General features: G+C 42.0%; 1 protein-coding gene across 1 annotated transcript in view; it reads left to right on the forward strand.

The window, feature by feature from the left end:
* ULK2 (unc-51 like autophagy activating kinase 2) overlaps positions 1-21,115 on the forward strand; it is a 64,005-nt gene that overhangs the window by 28,798 nt on the left and 14,092 nt on the right. The window contains exons 13-17 of the mRNA XM_065896698.1: positions 686-857; positions 9,922-9,982; positions 15,452-15,589; positions 18,699-18,844; positions 20,537-20,617. Of these exons, the coding sequence (XP_065752770.1) occupies positions 686-857; positions 9,922-9,982; positions 15,452-15,589; positions 18,699-18,844; positions 20,537-20,617 (598 nt within the window). The remainder of the gene's footprint in view (positions 1-685; positions 858-9,921; positions 9,983-15,451; positions 15,590-18,698; positions 18,845-20,536; positions 20,618-21,115) is intronic.

Below are 21,115 nucleotides of genomic sequence, written 5' to 3' on the forward strand. Positions count from 1 at the left end.
TACTTACGCCCACGTATCTTTAAATATCTTTATATGCTTTTCTTCCCTTCCTGTCCTGTCTCCCACAAATCAACTCCTTCCCCTGACAAAAAAGAACACAAGAGGAACACACCCACGCCTGTAAGGTTTTCTAAATCTCTCCTTCTGGAAGTGCAAATGATCTCTGTGCTTACATGCCCTTATCCTTACTGTGAACATGGGTCTCTTGCTTTCCCTTTTATAATGTTTTCTTCATTGGAGATTTAAAACTTTGTGTGTGCAGGATGTCATTAATTTAAAGTCCCTGGACGTTTTGTTTTAGTCATGAGGTAAACAGGTATTGAGTATCTGCTTTGCTAGGCCATGCGCTGAAACGGGGATGTGGAGATGATAAAAACTCACCTCAACCATTTCAGGAGAGGCAGCTTGTACATGGGATAACTGGTATGATGGGGTTTTTGTTGTTGTTGTTGTTTTGGTATGATGTATTTTTAAGTATCGTTTTTGGAAAACATTTTAGAAGTCATTATGGAAAGACACTTTAAACTGTGCTTTCCTAAGGGAAGGATTTGCCAAAGAGATTTTTTTTAATCTTAAATGGAATTGAACTCTGTGCCACTTTCATGAAAATATTCCTTAGCCTGATGGCTATTCTGACTTGCTTTGTACTATGAGGCCACGTTTAATTTTATGTTGTTCATCTTAGTGCCTTCCAGACGTGCAGCATACTCAGGAAGAAAGCTTACCCTCCCCACCGTTGGGTCCTCCCAGCTCCCTCCAGGTGTCCAAAGATTCCGCCAGTACTAGTAGCAAGAACTCTTCTTGTGACACGGATGACTTTGTTTTGGTTCCACACAACACCTCGTCAGACCACTCATGTGAGAATCTTTTCTGCTTGTACACATTATGTTTCTGAATTTACTAGACTAGCATTTTTTAACCTTTATACCACGCTGCCTTGTGTAGGACACCTTTTCAAATGGACATTTTATTTAGTTGATGGAATTCTCAGAACTATCTACCTACCTTCCTGTAATCTGCTCAGTCATCTTCTATAAGACAGTAACCTTGGATTCTGAAGGTAGATGAAAACTTTGTAGGAAATGATCTCAAATTCTGTTTGTATCCAAACAGAAAGGAATAGAGAAGCCAACATAAGGAGAGAAATTAAATTTAAGGAAAGGAATTAAAGGAAGACCTCTGTTGGAAAAAGCCTGAGAGTCAAAGGGTCTTAAAAACAGTCTGGATGGTGCTTCAGGAGCTACTGGCCTGAGTTCAGGAATGAGCCTCATAAATTTACAGGAAGAATTTGTATAAAGGAAGCAGAATCCAAGCTGACTGAAAACAGTCAGGGTTCTGTGGAACGGTGAAGGGCAGCAGAAAACCTACAAAAAGAGAAGTTAGACAAAACCATGAAAAAAGAGGGAAACATGGTTTGGAAATTTGATTACTTTCAACAAGTGAATGGTACCCAGTTGACTGTGTGCAGATGTAGAAAGTTGGAGACGTTTGTATCAAGAGGTCTCCAGTTGTTTGTCAAATACGTATTTAGTAGCTGCTTACATTCACCCCTGCGCTGGCTGTTGTGAAGGCTGTGGCCCTAGACCAAACATGCTTCGGGGCTGATTGGCTGGGGCAGGGGAAGCACACACGGCACATAAGGCAAGCGGCGGGCCCTGATCCGTGTGCTGAGAGCTGGCAGCTGCCTTTAAAAATCATCCTGTATGGTGGTTTTATTTCACTAAAAAGGTAATTAAAACTTTTAAAATTGTGAAATATTTCAAACAAAATAACGCGGCAGATACTCAAATCATCCACCGTGCTAATTTTATTTGTGTCAGCATTTTGACATACCTGTTTTAGATGTCTTTTTAAAGGTATAAAGTGCTGTAGGTACAGCCAGGGTACTTGCATCATTTTTCTCTTGCCAGAGGTACATTCTTCCTCTCGATTTGTAATTCTCATGTGCCCCTGTATCCATAAAGAACATACAGTATTTTTATGATTTTAGTTTCAAGTAAATGTTATATAGAATATTGTTTTCTGTAGTTTGCTTTTTCATATTTTTGCTGTGTATCAAGATCTGTATCTAGGTTTGTATCTAGTTCATTTTAATATATGATATTTATAGTACAACTAAACCATAGTTTATCTATTTCCCCACTGATTATGACTTGGAACATTTCTATCTTTTTACTGTTCAAAATGTGTTATAACAGATGTCCTTGTGCCAGAATTTCTTCCAGGTGGATGCTCTAGATATGTACAACTTCAACTCTATAAAATATTGGTATAAGCAAGTTGTAGCCACTAACACCTCTGTCATGCTGCCCCAATGTTATCATGGTGCCTTCTAAAGATTTTCATCGTTTTTTTTCATATTTAACTTTACCTGGAATTAATTTGTGTAGATGGAATAAGGGCTCTATCAATTACCCTAGCATTAGTTATTGAATATTCCGTCCTTTCTACACTGATATGCAGTTCCAGACTTGTCATATCAGGCGTATATAAAGGATTTGTTTGTGTGTGCGTAGATGGGGTGGAAGGTGACGGTGGGGAGCCTCCTAGAATTCTGTGGAGTCACCAGGCTATTCTCAGCCCCCTTTCCTCCCCCATATAGTTTAATTTCAACTTGAAACTCCTACAAAAAACCATCTGGGGATTTTGATCAGCATTGTATTGATTCTCTAAGACCTATTCAGGGACCTAGAGAATTGCCTACTCAAGAATGTGTGTGTGTGTGTGTTCCTCCACTTAGATTTCTTTAGTGTGTTTTGATGCATGTTTATACTTTTCTATGTAAAGGACATTCACACCTTTTGTTTTATTCAAGTTACCTTTTTTTTTTTTGTAGTTTTTTTGTAGTTGTATAAATGTTGTCTTAAAAACATTTCTTTTTTTCCAAAACTGCTCCTGTTGAGGTCTTTTTATGCTGCCAAATCCCAGGGGTCATTTCTCAGTCCTCATCTTTTTGATGTGTCCGCAGCATTTGTTATGGTTGACCACACCCTGCCATGTAATTAGTAAAAATTTGTTATTGTGAAGTATATCATATGTATAAGGTAGTTTTTGTTTGTTTGTTTGTTTTGCGGTACGTGGGCCTCTCACTGCTGTAGCCTCTCCCACCGCGGAGCACAGGCTCCGGACGCGCAGGCTCAGCGGCCATGGCTCACGGGCTCAGCCACTCCGCGGCACGTGGGATCCTCCCGGACCGGGGCACGAACCCGTGTCCCCTGCATCGGCAGGTGGACTCCCAACCACTGCGCCACCAGGGAAGCCCAAGATAGTTTTTTAAAAGATTTAATTTTTCCTTTTTGGTCACGGCACGCAGCTTGCGGGATCTCATTTCCCCAACCAGGGACTGAACCTGGGCTACGGTAGTGAAAGCTTGGAATCCTAAGCAATAGTCCATCAGGGAGCTCGCTAAGATTTAATTCTTTAGGGCGGTTTTAGGTTATACAACAAAATTGAGAGAAAGGTACAGAGATTTCCCATATACCCTTATGTACCCCTTATTTCATAGCTTCCCCCATTGTCATCATCAGTCACCAGAGTGGTACATTTGTCACCAACGATGAACCGACATTGACACATCATAATCACCTAACGTCCACAGTTTACTTTAGAGTTCACTCTTGGTGGTGTACATTCTGTGGTTTGGACAAATGTATAATGACTTGTTTCCACCATTGTTATTATACAGAGCATTTTCACTGCCTTAAAAATCCTCTGTGGTCTACTTACTTATTTCTCCCCACCTAACCCCTGGAAGCCACTGATTTTTTTTTTTTTTTTTTGAAGGGGACTGCAGCTCCTGCATTGTGGGTGGGGCTCGTGGCTCATCTGTACAGCTCCCCCTCCCCCTTTCCTACTTTTTTAAAAATTGAAGTATAGTTAATTTACAATGTTGTGTTATTTTCAAGTGTACAGCAAAGTGATTCAGTTATACATATATGTATTCTCTTTCAGATTATTTTCCGTTATAGGTTATTACAAGATATTGAATATAGTTCTCTGTGCTATACAGTATAGGTTCTTGTTGGTTATCTGTTTTATATACCAGTAGTGTGTATATGTTAATCCCAAACTCCTAATTTATCCCTCCTTATCCCCTTTGCTAACCATAAGTTTGTTTTCTGTGTCTGTGAGTCTATTTCTGTTTTGTACATAAGTTCATTTGTATCATTTTTTTAGATTCCACATATAAGTGATATATGGTATTTGTCTTTCTCTGTCTGACTTACTTCACTTAGTATGATAATCTCTGGATCCAGCCATGAAGCTGTAAATGTCATTTTTCATTCTTTTTTATGAGTAATTTCCATTGTGTGTATGTACAACATCTTCTTTATTCATTCATCTGTTGATGGACCTTTAGGTTGTTTGCATGTCTTGGCCATTGTGAATAGTGCTGCTATGAACATACGGGTGCATGTTATCGTTTTGAATTAGCGTTTTCTCCAGATACATCCCCAGGAGTAGGATTGCTGGATCATATGGCATCCCTATTTTTAGTTTTTTGAGGAACCTCCATACTGTTCTCCACAGTGGCTGCACCAATTTACATTCCCACCAACAGGGTAGGAGGGTTCCCTTTTCTCCACACCCTCTCCAGCATTTATTACTTGTAGACTTTTTGATGGTAGCCGTTCAGACTGGTGTGAGGTGGTGTACCTCATTGCGGTTTTGATTTGCGTTTCTTTAATAATAAGCGATGTTGAGCATCTTTTCATGTGCCTGTTGGCCATCTGTGTATCTTCTTTGAAATTTCTGTCTTTTAATTGTGCATTTAGACCACTGATGTTAAAAGTGATTATTGCTGTACCTGGCTTAGTATCTACCATATTCATTACTGTTTTCTGTTGTTGTCCTTGATCTTTGTTCTTGTATTTGTCTTCCACTCTTTTTCTACCTTTTGTGGTTTTCATTGAGCATTTATTATGGTTCTATTTTCTTTCCATTCTTAGCATATCAATTATACCTCTTTTTAATTTTTTTTAGTGGTTGCTCTAGATTTGCAATATACATGTGTAACTAATCCGAGCCCACTTTCAGATATGCTATACCATTCATAAATAGTGTGGGTATCTTATAATACCAATAACAAAATAATCCTAATTCCTTCCTCCCATCCCTTGTATCACTGCTGTCATTAATTTCACACATATAAGCTACATAAGTATGTATGTATATGTACACATAAGATATATAGGGAAGCATACATAACTGAGTACATTGTTGCTGTTGTTATTTTGAACAAATTGTTACCTGTAAACAGCTCATGGAGCTCAATATCAAAAAAACAAACAACCCAATTAAAATACAGGCAGAAGACCTAAACAGACATTTCACCAAAGAAGGCATACAGGTGGCCAAGAGGCACGTGAAAAGATGCTCACCATCACTAATTATTAGAGAAACGCAAATCAAAACTACAATGAGGTATCACCTCACACCAGTCAGAATGGCCATCATCAAAAAATCTATAAACAATAAATGCTGGAGAGGGTGTGGAGAAAAGGGAACCCTTTTGCACTGCTGGTGGGAATGTAAATTGATACAGCCACTATGGAGAACAGTATGGAGGTTCCTTAAAAAACTGAAAATAGAACTACCATATGACCCAGCAACCCCACTAGTGGGTATGTACCCTGAGAAAACCATAATTCAAAAGGACACATGTACCCCAGTGTTCCTTGTAGCACTATTTACAATAGCCAGGACATGGAAACAACATAAATGTCCAATGATAGGTGAGTGGATAAAGAAGATGTGGTACGTATATACAGTGCAGTATTACTCAGCCATAAAAAGGAATGAAATTGGGTCATTTGTAGAGATGTGGATGGACCTAGAGTCTGTCATACAGAGTGAACTAAGCCAGAAAGAGAAAAACAAATATCGTATATTAACGCATCTATGTGGAATCTAGAAAAATGGTACATATGAACCTAGTTCCAGGGCAGGAATAGAGACGTAGACATAGAGGATGGACATGTGGACATGGTGGGGAAGGGGAAGCTAAGACAAATTGGGAGCTTAGGTTTGACATAAATACGCTATCGTGTAAAATAGCTAGCTAGTGGGAACCTGCTGTATAGCACAGGGAGATCAGCTCGGTGCTCTGTGATGACCTAGATGGGTGGGATGTGGCGGGGTGGGAGGGAGGTCCAAGAGGGAGGGGATATATGTCTACATATAGCTGATTCATTTCATTGTACAGCAGAAACCTAACAACATTGTAAAGCAATTTTACTCCAATTAAAAAATAATAATAAAAATAAAAGTTTTTATTTTACCTTCACTTATTCCTTCTTCAGTGTTCTTCCTTTCTTTATGTAGATTCAGTTTTCTGATCCATATTATTTTCCTTCTCTCTAAAGAACTTCTTGCAAGGCAGATCTACTGGCAATAAATCCCCTCAATTTTTATTTGTCTGAGAGTCTTTATTTCTCCTTCATTTTGGAGGATAATTTTGCAGGGTACAGAATTCTAAGTTGGCGGTTTATTTCTCTCAACACCTTAAATATTTCCCTCCACTCTCTTTCTGCTTGCATGGTTTCTGAGGAGAAGTCTATGTAATTCTTATCTTTGTTCCTCTGTAGGTATGGTGTTCCTTTCCTCTGGCTTCTTTCAGGGTATTTTCTGTATGTTTGATATTCTGTCATTTGAAAATGACATGCTGACATGTAGTTGTTTGGGGCATTTACCCTGCTGGGTGTTTTCTGAGCTTCCTGGATCTGTAGCTTGGTGTCTGACATTAATTTGGGGAAATTCTTAGTCATTGTTTCAAGTATTTCCTTCTGTTGCTCCTCTTAATTCTCCTTCTGGAATCACCATTATGTACATGTTACACCTTTTATAGTTGTCCCACAGACTGTGGATATTCTGTTTTGTTTTTTGGGTGCTTTTTTTTAAAGTCTTTGTTCTCTTTGTTTTTGGGTTTTCAAGGGTTCTCTCGAAATAATACTCTTGCTCAGAGATTCTGTCCTCAAACATGTCCAGTCTACTAATAAGCACACCAAAGACATTCTTCATTAACGTTACAGTGTTTATCTCCAGCATTTCTTTTTGGATCTTAGGATTTCCATCTCTGCTTACCTTGCCCATCTGTTCTTGCATGCTGTCTGCTTTCCCCACTTGAGCCCTGAGCATATTAATCATACTTGTTTTAAATTCCCTGTCTGATAATTCCAACATCCCCACCATGTCTGGTTCTGATGCTTTCTCTGTCTCTTCAAAGTGTGTTTTTCTGGGGGCTTCCCTGGTGGTGCAGTGGTTGAGAGTCCGCCTGCCAATGCAGGGGACACAGGTTTGTGCCCCGGTCCAGGAAGATCCCACATGCTGCGGAGCGGCGGGGCCCGTGAGCCATGGCCGCTGAGCCTGCGCGTCCAGAGCCTGTGCTCCGCAACGGGAGGGGCCACAACAGTGAGAGGCCCGCGTACCGCCAAAAAAAAAAAAAGTGTGTTTGGTTTTTTTTTTTGCCTTTTGATATGCCTTGTAATTCTTTCCTTTTTTTTTGTTTAAAGAAATAAGATTCTTTTTTAAAAAATAAATTTATTTTATTTATTTTTATTTTTGGTTGCGTTGGGTCTTCATTGCTGCACGCGAGCTTTTCTCTGGTTGCGGCGACCGGGGGCTACTCTTCGTTGCAGTGCGCAGGCTCCTCATTGTGGTGGCTTCTCTTGTTGCAGAGCACGGGCCCTAGGCGTGGGGTCTTCAGTAGTTGCAGCACTTGGGCTCAGTAGTTGTGGCTCGTGAGCTCTAGAGCACAGGCTCTGTAGTTGTGGCATACGGGCTTAGTTGCTCTGTGGCATGTGGGATCTTCCCGGACCAGGGCTCGAACCCGTGTCCCCTGCATTGGCAGGCGGATTCTTTTTTTTTTTTTTTTTGCGGTACGCGGGCCTCTCACTGCTGTGGCCTCTCCCATTGCGGAGCACAGGCTCCGGACGCGCAGGCTCAGCGGCCATGGCTCACGGGCCCAGCCGCCCCGCGGCATGTGGGATCTTCCCGGACCGGGGCATGAACCCGTGTCCCCTGCATCGGCAGGCGGACTCTCAACCACTGCGTCACCAGGGAAGCCCGGCAGGCGGATTCTTAACCACTGCACCACCAGGGAAGTTCTGTAATTCTTTCTTGATAGGTGCACATGATGTACCGGGTGAAAGGACCTGCTGTCAATAGGCCTTTAGTGATGTGGTGGTGAGGAGTGGGCGAGTCCTGTGATTGGGGCTCTGCCTTGCGTTGAGCCTGTGCCTCTGGGCTGTGAACTTCACAGGTGTTTCAGATTCTTCCTCTTGCCTCAGGTGGAACAGGAGGGCTACAGGGGCCTGGAGTTGGGTGTTTCCCGCACCCCTCCTAATTAAATTACTGAGTTTAAAGTCACTTGAAAGCATTCCCCAGACTTCCCTGGTGGCGCAGTGGTTAAGAACCCACCTGCCAGTGCAGGGGACATTGGTTCGATCCCTGATCAAGGAAGATCCCACATGCCGCGGAGCAACTAAGCCCGTGCGCCACAACTACTGAAGCCCACGCACCTAGAGCCCATGCTGCCCAACAGGAGAAGCCACCACAATGAGAAGCCTGTGCACCGCAACGAAGAGTAGCCCCCGCTCGCAGCAACTAGAGAAAGCCCACGCACAGCAACGGAGACCCAACCCAAACAAAAACAAAAACAAAAAATCCTCAATAAAGAACTTAAAAAAAAAAAAGAAAAGAAAGAAAGCATTCATTCCCCGCTGGTGGTTATGCTACCAAGTTGATGTATGATTAGGTTCCATCACTTCATTTTATTTTTGATTTCTAGGGCTTGTTCTTTTCTTTTGACTTAATTTTGTTTCATAATGATGTATGATTCCAAACTCAAAGCTACAAAATGAAGAGGTGAACTCTTAGTGAACTCCAGCTTCCAACCCTGTCCCCTCTGCCCCGTTTCCTCCGTAGGAAACTATTGTCTTTAAAATCGACTCCTTTCTTGCCCCTCTCTTTATCCCCTTACCCTGATTCATTTTCCTTTTATACATCTTATCACTGCCTGGTATTATTACCTTCATTCACTACTAGAATGTAAGCTTCATGAGAGTAGTGACCAAAGTAAATGTATTTCTCAGTTCCATGTATGGCCATTCAAAAGGATATTTGTGAATATTTTTTTCCTTTTTGAGTATTTTGAGGTTACCATAGTTTATTTTATTTTTAAAAATTTATATTATTTGGTCAACACTGCTATTTCACATCAACACATATGAATTATACCTTTGCAGCCATGTAAAGGTCACACAGGGCAGTATGATCTAGTGGGTGTAGAGGTGACAGGCCCCTGTGTTCTGAGCTGTGCTCTATTCCCTTAGACGAGTGATGTCTGAGCATGAAGATGGCCTGTGGCATCTGTGTCCAAGAGGCCCCAGTTTCATGACATCTTGTTCAGCTACCCGTGCAAGACACAGGAGAGTGTCACGCAGGAGTGTGGGTGCTCCAGCATTAGAGTGAATTAGGCTTCGGATACAGGCAGCTGTACTAGAACGTGACACACATGTTCCTAAAAGTCACCACACCCTGCAAAGTAGTTCAATAAAAACCACACAGTTTATGGGCAAATCGGGATTAGGAGCACAACACTCAAAACCTTTGTCCATGGCACATGAAAAGGAACATGATAAAAACAGCACAGGTTTTGCACATGGTAAAAGGTGAAGAAATATGTATACACTGCAATACACTTACCCTGAAAAGACCTGATGTTTGCAGCCTGTGAATTCAGCTGGGTGCAGTGTTCCGTGCTCACCTGTTGTTACTCATGGGCAAAATCACAACATAAGCAAATGGTAAATTCGTACTGTGATCAGATTGTTTCCTAATAGTCATGTTGGAACAATATATATACATTTTTTAAACAGGTGGTATAGCAGAACTGACTGTATTTTTCTCTTTTTCCTTTAGATGATCTGCTGATGGGCACTGCTGGCAGACGTGCTTCTAATGAGTTCTTGGTGTGTGGAGGGTATGTTTGCATATGTTTCACTAAACATTTTTTCATATTTTTTTGTGTGTGAGTAAAGTTATAGAACTCTGTGTTCTTGGTGTAAAATTTATTTTGTTTCACAATCTATTCTTTAAAAACTTTTTAAATTGTGTTAAAAAACATAAAATCTGCCATCTTAACCATTTTTCAGTTTGAGTTCAATAATAACATTAAGTATATCCACAATGTTGTGGAACAGATCTCCGTATACTTATTTTTTTTAATATACATTTATTTACTTATGTATTTATTTTGGGCTGTGTTGGGTCTTCATTGCTGCACACCGGCTTTCTTTAGTTGTGTCGAGCGGGGGCTTCTCATTGTGGTGGCTTCTCTTGTTCCAGAGCACGGGTTCTAGGCACAAAGGCTTCAGTAGTCGTGGCACGCGGGCTTAGTAGTTGCGGCTTGCGGGCTCTGGAACACAGGCTCAGTAGTTGTGGCGCACGGGCTTAGTTGCTCCGCGGCATGTGGGGTCTTCCCAGACAAGGGCTGGAACCCATGTACCCTGCATTTGCAGGCGGATTCTTAACCACTGTGCCACCAGGGAAGTCCCTCCATATACTTTTATATGGTTATATATTATATTGTTATATTTAGATCTTTAATCTATTTTTAGTTGATTTTTGTATACGGCATAAGATAAGGGTCCAGTTTCATTTTTTGCCTGTGGATGTCTTGTTTTCCCAGCACCATTTGCTGAAGAGACTGTCCTTTCTCCATTGAGTGGTGGTGGCACCCTTGTCATAAATCATTTGTCCATGTATGCAAGTGTTTGTTTCTGGGCTCTCTGTTCTGCTCGACTGGTCTGTAGATCTGTCTTTATGCCAGTGCCACACTGTTTTGATTACTGTAGCTTTGTAATATGTTTTTTAAAAAATTTATTTATTTTTGGCTGTGTTGGGTCTTCCTTGCTTGCACGCGGGCTTCCTCTAGTTGTGGCGAGCAGGGGCTACTCTTCGTTGCGGTGCATGGGCTTCTCATTGTGGTAGCCTCTCTTGTTGTGGAGCATGAGCTCTCGAGTGCAGGCTCCGTAGTTGTGGTGCGCGAGCTTAGTTGCTTTGCAGCATGTGGGATCTTCCCAGACCAGGGCTCGAACCTGTGTCCCCTGCATTGACAGGTGGATTCTTAACAACCGCACCACCAGAGAAGTCCTGAAATATGTTTTTAAATAAAAAAGTATGAGACCTCTGGGAATTCCCTGGCGGTCCAATGGTTAGGACTCAGTGCTTTCACTGCTGTGGGCCTGGGTTCAGTCCCCAGTTGGGGAACTAAGATCCCACAAGCCGTGTGGCGCAGCAAATAAATAAATAAATGAGAAGAAGTATGAGACCTCTAATTTTATTCTTCTTTTCCAAGATTATTGTGACTATTCATGGTCCTTGCAGATTCCATATGAATTCTAGGATAGATTTTTTTTATTTTTCTATTTATGCAAAAATTGCCATTGGGATTTTTTTTAACATCTTTATTGGAGTATAATTGCTTTACAATGGTGTGTTAGTTTCTGCTTTATAACAAAGTGAGTCAGTTATACATATACATATGTTCCCATATCTCTTCCCTCTTGCGTCTCCTTCCCTCCCACCCTCCCCATCCCACTCCTCTAGGTGGTCACAAACCACCGACCTGATCTCCCTGTGCTATGTGGCTGCTTCCCACTAGCTATCTGTTTTACATTTGGTAGTGTATATATGTCCATGCCACCCTCTCACTTTGTCCCAGCTTACCCTTCCCCCTCCCCACCATTGGGATTTTGATAGGGATTGCACTGATCCATATAAAACACTTTGGGTAGTACAATTGACATCTTAAATACTAAGTCATCCAATCTATGGAAATGAGATGTCTTCTTTAATTTCTTTTAGCAGTGTTTTGTAGTTTTCAGCATACAAGTCTTTCATCTCCTTGGTTAGACTTACTTCTCAGTATTTTATTCTTTTTGATACTGTTGTCGGTGAGATTGTTTTCTTAATTTCCTTTGGGGATTGTTCATTTTTAGTAAATGGAAATACAGCTGATTTGTGGGTGTTGATTTTGTATCCTGCACCTTTTCTGAGTTTGCTAGCTCTAATATGTTTTGGGTTTTTTTTACATGTGAAATCTTTAGAGTTTTCTACATTTAAGGTCATGTTATCTGTGAACAGAGATAATTTTACTTCCTCCTTTCCAGTTTGAAAGTCTTTAATTTCTTTTTCTTGCCTAACTGCTCTGGCTGAGAATTCTACGTTGAATAGAAGTGTTGGGAGTGGCCATTCTTGTCTCATTACTGATCGTAGAAGAAAGGCTTTCTGTCTTTCACCATTGAGTATGCTGTTAGCTGTGGGCTTTTCATATATGACCTTTATTATATTGAGGTAATTCCCTTCTGTTCCTATTTTATTTAGTGGTTTTATCATGAAAGGGTGCTGGATTTTGACAAATGCTCTTTCTGCATCAATTGCGATGATCATGTGATTTTTGTCCTTGTTCTGTTAATGGTGGTATACTGTAAATCCCATTTGGTCATGGTGTTTGATCCTTTTAGGGTGCTGTTGAATTTGGTTTGCTAGTATTTTGTTGAGGATTTTCACATCAAATTTCATCAGGGATATTCTCTAGTTTTCTTGTAGTGTCTGTGTCTGGCTTTGGTACTAGGGTAATGCTGAACTCATAGAATGAGTTGGGGAGTGTTCCTTCCTCTTCAAATTTTTGGGAGAGTTTGGGTGTTTGTGTTAAGTCTTTAACTGTTTGATAGAATTCACCAGTGAAGCCATCTGGTCCTAGACTTTTCTTTGTTGGGAGGTTTTCAGTTACTGATTCAGTCTCATTACTAGTAATGGGTCTGTTTACATTTTCTTTCTTCATGATCTAGTCTTGGTAGTTTGTGTATTTGTAGGATTTTTTCTGTATCTTCTAGGTTATCAGTTTGTTGGTAAGCAGTTGTTCATAGTATTCTCTTAAAATCCTTTTTATTTCTGTGGCACTAGTTATGTCCCTTCTTTCCTCTGATTTTGAGTCTTTTTTACCCTTAGTTAATCTTGCTAAGGGTCTGTCAATTTCATTGATTTTTATTTTAAAAAAATAAACCAACTCTTAGTTTCCTTGATTTTTATCTATTGTTTTTCCATTTTCTCAGTTTTCTTTACCTCTCCTCTAATCTTTATTATTTCCTTCCCTCAAGTGGAAGACAACCAGAATCTTAGAAAAAGAGTTCTGAATAAATCAAGATGCATAATCTGTGTATGTTCTCCCATCTACCTGTTATTTCCTTCCTTCTGCTAACTTTGAGTTTAGTTGTCTTCTTTTTCTAGTTCCTTGAGGGATAGAGTTAGGTTGTTGATTTGAGACCTTTTCGAATGTGAGATACAGACTTCCTCTTAGCACTACTCTGACTGTATCCCATAAGTTTTGGTACATTGTGTTTTCATTTTTCTTTTTCTCAGGTTATTTGCTGATTTTTTTCTGAGATTTCTTCTTTGACCCATAGGTTGTTTAAGAGTTGTGTTGCTTAGTTTCCATGTATTTGTGGATTTTCTAGTTTTCCTTCTGCTGTTGATTTCTAGTTTCTATCCTTTGTGGTTGATTGGAAAAGATACTTTGTATGATTTAAATTTGTTAAGGTATGTTTTGTGGCCTACATGGGGTACGTCCTGGAGAACGCTTCCAGTGCATCAGAGAAAAATGTGTTCTGTCAGTGGGGGGAGTGTTCAGCGTCTGTTAGGTCCTGTTGTCTGTGGCGCTGTTCAGGCGGTTGTTTCTTTATTGGTCTTCCATCTGGTTGTTCTATCCATGATTGAGGGTGTGGGTTCAGCCTGCGATTATTTTTGTAGAATTGTCTTTTCTCCCTTCAAGTCTGTTATGTATGTGCCTCATATATGTGGTAGTACTGATGTTTGGTGCATGAAGATGTATAATTCGTATGTCTTCCTGGGTAATTGACCCTTTTATCATTATATAATGTCCTTTTTTTGTTTCTTATAACAGCATCTGACTGAAAGTCTATTTTGTCTGATGTTAATGTAGCCACCCCTGCTCTCCTTTGGGTACCATTTGCATGGAATATCTCTTTCCATCCTTTCACTTCCAGCCTAATAGGGAAAGATTTATTACTGCCATTTTGTTAACTTTTTCTGTATGTCTTGTGGCTCTTTTGTCCCTCATTTCCTCTCTTACTACCTTTGTATCTTGGTTTTTTTTTCAGTACTGATATGCTTTGATTCTCTTCTCATTTCCTATTGTGTATATTCTGTAGGTATATTCTTTGAGGTTACCATTGAGATTATATAAAATAATTTAAAGTTATAACAATCTATTTGAAACTGATAACTTCAATCACATATAAAAACTCTACTCGTATAGAGTATAAGAGTATACTGCCCCCACCTTTATGTTACTGATGGCCCAGATTACATCTTTATTTAGTGTACCCATTAATATCTAGATTTATAATTTGGGGGTACTTTTGTCTCTTAGATTCTTTCTTTTTTAAATATTTATTTGTTTATTCATTCATGCATGCATGCTGTGCTGGGTCTTAGTTGAGACATGGGGGATCTAGTTCCCTGACCAGGGATCCAGCCCAGGCCCCCTGCATTGGGAGCGCAGAGTCTTAACCGCTGGACCACCCAGGAAGTCCCTAGATTTTCTTTTTATTTAAATATGAAGTAATGGTTCCAAAAGTTCTAAAGTGACACTTTAGAAGATAATCATATTGTTTGTTTAGGTAACTAAATATATAATCTCTTTATCTCTGTAAGGTTGTAATTGGGCAAAAATGGGAGAGATTGTGGCTTTTTTAGAATTACAGAAGGGCAAAAGAAGGAAATAACTCATCTTTCTTAAGGCCCAGTACTGTCCCTGATGTTTTAAGGTATGTTGTAAATTGAATAGAAAGTCATCTAAGGACATGCTGTTTCTGAATTTATGAAAAGCAAGGAAAGAAACCAGCTACACTACAAAATGTGGACCTCAGATGGGTTATGTGCAGGGAGAGTCACACAGTGTATTTTCAGTCTTCATCAAAGTCCAAGTTCCTTGGGAACGCTTACTGCACTCATAACTTTGTAAACATTCCAGTCATCTCTGCTCTTGAACTTCCTGTTCTTGTACCCAGCATATTTTCCTAGAAGTATTTTTCCTCTTGCATGAGGAGTGAAGAGCAGAGTGTGAGCGGATGAAGCTGCGTTTTGCGGCCTGTGGCCCTTCCTGTTGTTGCAGAGGGGCCTCTGTCCCCTTCTTCTTACAAGCCTTCCTCCTCAGTGTGCATGTGCAGACCAGTAGACTTCTGTAAAGGACAAGTGTGGTTTTTTTGGCTTTATGTATATTTTCAAGATGATCATTTCTTATTCACATTCAGAAGTGATCATTTGGCTTCTAATAGAATTTCCTCTAAATACCACCAATGCGTCAGATGAAAGGAAAGCGGTCTCACTTGTATTTCTTTCCTTTTTCAATGAATGATGTCTGCAGGCAGTGTCAGCCCACTGTGTCCCCTCACAGCGCAGCCACCCCCATTCCCGTCCCTACTCAGATAAGGAACTACCAGCGCATAGAGCAGAACCTCACCTCCACTGCCAGCTCTGGCACAAATCTGCATGGCTCTCCAAGGTAAGCTAGCAGTTGCTTGCTTTCCCAGTTCTTCTTCCTTTCTTTTAAAATTGTTGTTGTTGTGATTGAAACATCTGTTAATTTCCATGGTCGACTTAGACTCTTACGTATGTGTATAATGGAGATGTACAAAATTGAATAATAATAAATTTTTTTGTAATGGATCTATTTAAATGATATTTAAGCTTGGCTGGGTAATTAATATAGTATGAGATATATATATATATATATGTATATATTTGTCCACAAGTATAATTATTTTTAAGAATTGAGGAAGAACTTGTTAAAAAATAAAATCTCACCAGTTTTAGCAGACTATGTACATATTATTTATTTCTCCCACATCCTAAAACCCCACTCAAGTAGGAAAGGAACGACAAAGGTATAAGTCCACAAAGACAAGTAAAACGAGAATAAGTATTGAGTGGGTGACCGCTTCCGACACGTTTCTGGAAGTGAGAAAGAGAACAACGGAGGGGTGCCTGCTGTCGCCACCGGGCAGGGTAAGTGTGTGAGCAGGCGGGGCTCAGGCAAAACAGGGCAGCCGGAGTCATAGCTCAGACGGGGTGGCCAGACGGAGGCGGACGGCTGACAGCAGGAAAGCTGCGTCTGGAGGAAAGTGCATGAGTGCAAAGAGAGGAAAACTTACGTGAAGAACTAGTACCTTAGAGCTAGGTTAGAGACTGCATCTGTAAGTAAGAACGAAATGCTACTGAAAACAAGCGAAGTAAAAAAGACCTCTTGGACATTACAAAACGGAGTAACTGAACTAAACAAAAGTAAATGTTGGAAGACAGAGTTGAGGACATATTTGAAATAGATAATCAAATCAAGATGATGGAAAGTGTGAATTAATAATACTCTTCAAGGATTAATTAGTTTAGGCATTCTAGAAAGAAAACTATAATAGCGAGGAAGAAAATTTCCAGGAAATAATTAAGAAATTTTTTTCCCAAAATTGGAGGAGACAAGATTTTAGATTAAAAGGACCCACCAAAGGAATAGCTCAGTGAATGGAAAAGGATCCTCACCGTCTTGTGCAATGTAAATTAAGAAAACTTCTAGGAAGAGTATTTGGCAATATCTGTGAAAAATCAGTAATGCATATATCCTTTGACCCATCAGTCAGCTTCTGGTAACTTATTCTAAGATATATATTCCTTGCCTGTGTATAAAATCGTATGTATACAAAGTGGTTAGTTGTTATAATAGCAACGGATGAGCAATAAGCCCAGTGCCCACCAGTAAGGGACAGATTTATTCTGATCCATCTGTGACAGTGGAACACACCTTCCAGAGAGAGTCAGGAAGCTCTCTGCGTGGTGAGGTAGGGCAGTTTCCAAGGTACATTGTAAAATGGAAACAGCAAAGTGAATAACAGTGCACTAGCAGTAGTTCTCAAAGTGTGGTCTGCGGCTCCATTTCAGAGGGCCCGTGAGGTGGAGACTGTTTCCATGGTAATTCCCGGATACTGTTTGCTTTCTTCACTGCGCTGACACGTGCACTGTTGGTGTGAACGCTGTGATGGGAAAGCTGCTGGTGCCTCAGGACAGGTCACGGGAGTGGCTCCCGTTCTGCTGTTAGCCCTGGTCTCTTTACCTCCACACACTTGTAGTACCGAGGAGTGTCTTTAGCGAAACAGTGAAAGGTATTATCTCTCTTTGACAATCTCCACCTTGAGTGGAAAGTAGGCATAAGGCACCCTTGCTGCACATCGCAGTAGTGGTCCTAAGGAAAAGCCCTTGTGTGGTTGTTTTCATTGTGAGCTGACTCTTAGCCACTTTTTCATGGAACACCTGGTGCTTGAGAGGACAGCTGTGGCTGTGGTGTTGACAGCCATTTTGTCAAAAGTGAACTAAGTTGGTGGTGATATTTTGATATGAATGTGGCTTTTTGATATTGTATAATGCGTCAGCGTTTGGAATATCTGCATAACTGTCAACCAGTATTTTCCAAATGACCAAATTTTTAAAAAAGCATACATAGATATAAGATCCATTCCAAGTACAAGATATTTTTGCCAGAGAATGGAGTTTAATGGAACAGAGTACAAATTTTACCGATGTGGTTTCAGATTCCATATTGCAGCTGATCTTAGAAATGACCACTTGCTGAGTTTTGGGGTAGCATCAAAGAGGAGTGTATCTGAAAGGCTACCAAAGTGCTCCTCCTATTTCCAGTTACAAATTTATAAGGCAGTGTTTTCTTCATGTACTTCTCCCAAAATAACACATATAACAGACTGAATGTAGAAACAGTTATGAATACCCAACTACCATCTCTTGAGCCAGACATTAGAGATTTGCAAAATAATGTCATGCTTCCCAATAATTTGTTTTGGAAAATATTTTTCATAATCTTGTGTCATAAGTTTATTATTTTTAATGAATTACTACAAAAATTTCACAGTTTTAACTTCTAGTACCATAAAAATCAATAGATATAATAAGTTGCATAAATAAAAACTCTGGTATCTTCAGTAACTTTAAGAATATAAAGGGGGGCTTCCCTGGTGGCGCAGTGGTTGAGAGTCTGCCTGCTGATGCAGGGGACGCGGGTTCGTGCCCCGGTCTGGGAAGATCCCACATGCCGCGGAGCGGCTGGGCCCGTGAGCCGTGGCCGCTGAGCCTGCGAGTCTGGAGCCTGTGCTCCACAACGGGAGAGGCCACAACAGTGAGAGGCCCGTGTACCGCAAAAATAAAAAAAGAAAAGAAAAAAAAGAATATAAAGGGGCTCTAAGACAAAAATGTTGAAAATGATTGATATGGAATCTATTACCTTTGTTAAAACAAGATGAAAATAAGATTATATATTCAGTTTGCTTGTTTTTGAATTAAGGAACTCTGGAAGGATACATTAGAAACTAAAAATAATGGTGACCTTTTGAACAGGATTGAGGAAGTGTTGGGAATTAGGTAGACGGATACAAGGATGGGAGGGAGACCTCACTCTGTATAATTTTATAGGTTTTATGTTTGTTGCATATCACTACGTTCCATATGTTTAAAAAATCTACTCCGCGGCATATTGTTAGGAAGTTTTAGGAGAAAAGACAGAAATAAAGTCCTTGAACCTGCCGGTGAGGGAGTAATATTATTTTTCCCTTTAGATCTGCGGCGGTACGAAGGTCTAACACCAGCCCCATGGGCTTCCCCCGGCTGGGATCCTGCTCGCCGGTGCCGGCAGACGCAGTACAGGCGGTCGGACGAAGACTCTCCACGGGGTCTTCCAGGCCTTACTCACCTTCCCCTTCGGGTAAGGAGAATTTATAGCAGTTGTTTCCAACCTTTTTTCATTATGACCAATGCGACATGACACTCCCTTTAGGAACACTGGCTCACGATGGCAGTGAGTCCCAGCTGACTGGGAGCCATATCCCGCCCCTCCAACCCTACCCTTCTCTGATTCCCTCTTGAGAATCTCTGTATAAAGCCATTAAGACCGCTGTCGGAAACAGGATAATATAAATGGATCTTGCGGATAAAAAGCATCTCCACTGGGTTTGGGCTCTAAACACAAACTCAGAAACCCTAGGTGAAAGTACATAAAATGCCTACCCTACTTGGCACTAGGAGTTAGGAGGACTAAAAGGCAGTAGAGTACGTGACAGCGCTGGGTTACGTCCACCAGAGGCCTTCCCGCTGCGGGGGCGACCGGGTGGCAGCTCCACTGCGGATCCTCCCACCTCTCCTGGACACCGCGGGGAGCAACACGGGGAGCTCGAAAACAGCCGCCCAAGGCACGCAGGGAGGCCACAGAACAGCCAATCCCAACCCAACAGGGAGGCCTCGAACCACATTTTCAGGGGCTTAACTAAGAGAAAACGCTCCCGCTTCAGAACACACGCGAGAGAGGCCAGGGCAACAGAGATCCAGAGTCCGTGAGCAGCGGCCTCCTAGCGGCGACGTGAGGGAGAACGGGAGCAAGGGAGGGCACGCGTGCACACACGCACGCGCATCCAAAGGGGGAGGCCCCACCCCCTCCATCTCCGCCCCGGAGTAGGACTGGGAGGGAGGGGCGCGCCTCGGAAGCAGGCGGAGCGAGCCGGACTGAAGCCTCGCCCAGGACCCTGGGTTCACAAAGCGAAAACAACAGTGATAATATTTTTTAAAAGTTAATGTCACCACTTCCCTGTGGCAGTGGTTTGGACACTACTCTTAAATGAAAAATCTTCTTCAAGCAAAGTCTTGGCGCGTCCTCGCCCCCTCGGAGGCCCCCGGGCTCCCCGGAGTTTGCGGACGAGGCCCCAACACTTGCTCTCAGGGACGCGGCCCTCCCTCAGGGTCGAGTCTCTGCCCACTGCTCCGCCGCTGCTGGAGGCGCACGCCTCTCGTCTGCTTGAGCGCCCGGAAGCCTTCCCCGCCTCCCACTCTTGCTAATTCGGGTTTGCAGCGGTAGATGCAAAGAAGGGGGCTGCAGAAATGTGCACGGAGCGCCTGGGCAGCCGCTGTGAGGGAGAGCGGGTAGGAAGCAGGGACCGCAGGGCGCCCCTTCTGACCACCTTGTAGGCCTGACCCCCCCGGGGCAGAGGGCTGGAAGGAGGGGTGGGCAGGCTCTCGACGGCCAGTGAGTTCTGAGGAGCGTCCCCAGGCACAAGCCACCCAGAATCACCGTGACCCACACAGTCAGGCTGGGCCAGCCCGGGGGCAACCTCAGCGGGAGGGGCATGCGGTGGGTGGACGGGCAGCAGCTGGGCCCCGGCAGCTCCACGCCCGAGACCTCCGTCAAAGGTTTGCCTGGCTCTTACCCAGTCTCTGCCCTCCGGGCAGGTCCTGCGGTGCTTTGATCTCAGCGTGCCCAGCACGCTGTGGCTTAGTACATGTGAGCTGAACTACATCTTCGCTAAATTGTGTCACCTGTAATGTATGATCTGTGCATGTGTCGCCTTTTCCATGCTGTATTAGTCGTGAGCCATTTCTCCCTGCTTTACCCTTCCCTTCTTCACAGTTGGCACCATTCCTGAGCAGTTCAGTCAGTGCTGCTGTGGGCATCCTCAGGGCCAGGAATCCAGGAGCAGGAACTGGTCAGGTAGGAGATGGGCTCGCAATGTTAATAGTTTAAATCCCATCGTAAGTGAATTCGAGATATGTTTTTCCAGTCTTAACAAACCAACAGAGTTTACGTGAAGTATTTTCTCTACTCTCCTGTCTTTTATGCTAATGTGCTCTAGCGTATCATTGCCGGTTGGTTGTCGCCTACGAATAGGATTCTTTTATGAGACTAAGTCCTAGGAATTACACAACTTGGCTGAACTCTGGTTGTTGTCCCACAGGTAATGAAAATCAATCTAGAAAATGAAATTTCGTTACTTTAATACTGGTTTTGATAAAAGCTACCAGTTAGCATCAGATAAAAAAAAACTATGGATGTTTATTTGCTTTATTCTATAAAATATACATGCCTGAAAAGATCTGCGCAAATCACACTTTGATAAGTCAAATTTTATTGTATGTGCATTTGAGGAGTTGGGCAGTTAAAGGAATGCTCTGTTACTTAGAAAAGCACTCTTGGGACGTCTCTGGTGGC

The sequence above is a fragment of the Phocoena phocoena genome, chromosome 19 (assembly GCF_963924675.1).
Source record: "Phocoena phocoena chromosome 19, mPhoPho1.1, whole genome shotgun sequence".
NCBI lineage: Eukaryota > Metazoa > Chordata > Mammalia > Artiodactyla > Phocoenidae > Phocoena > Phocoena phocoena.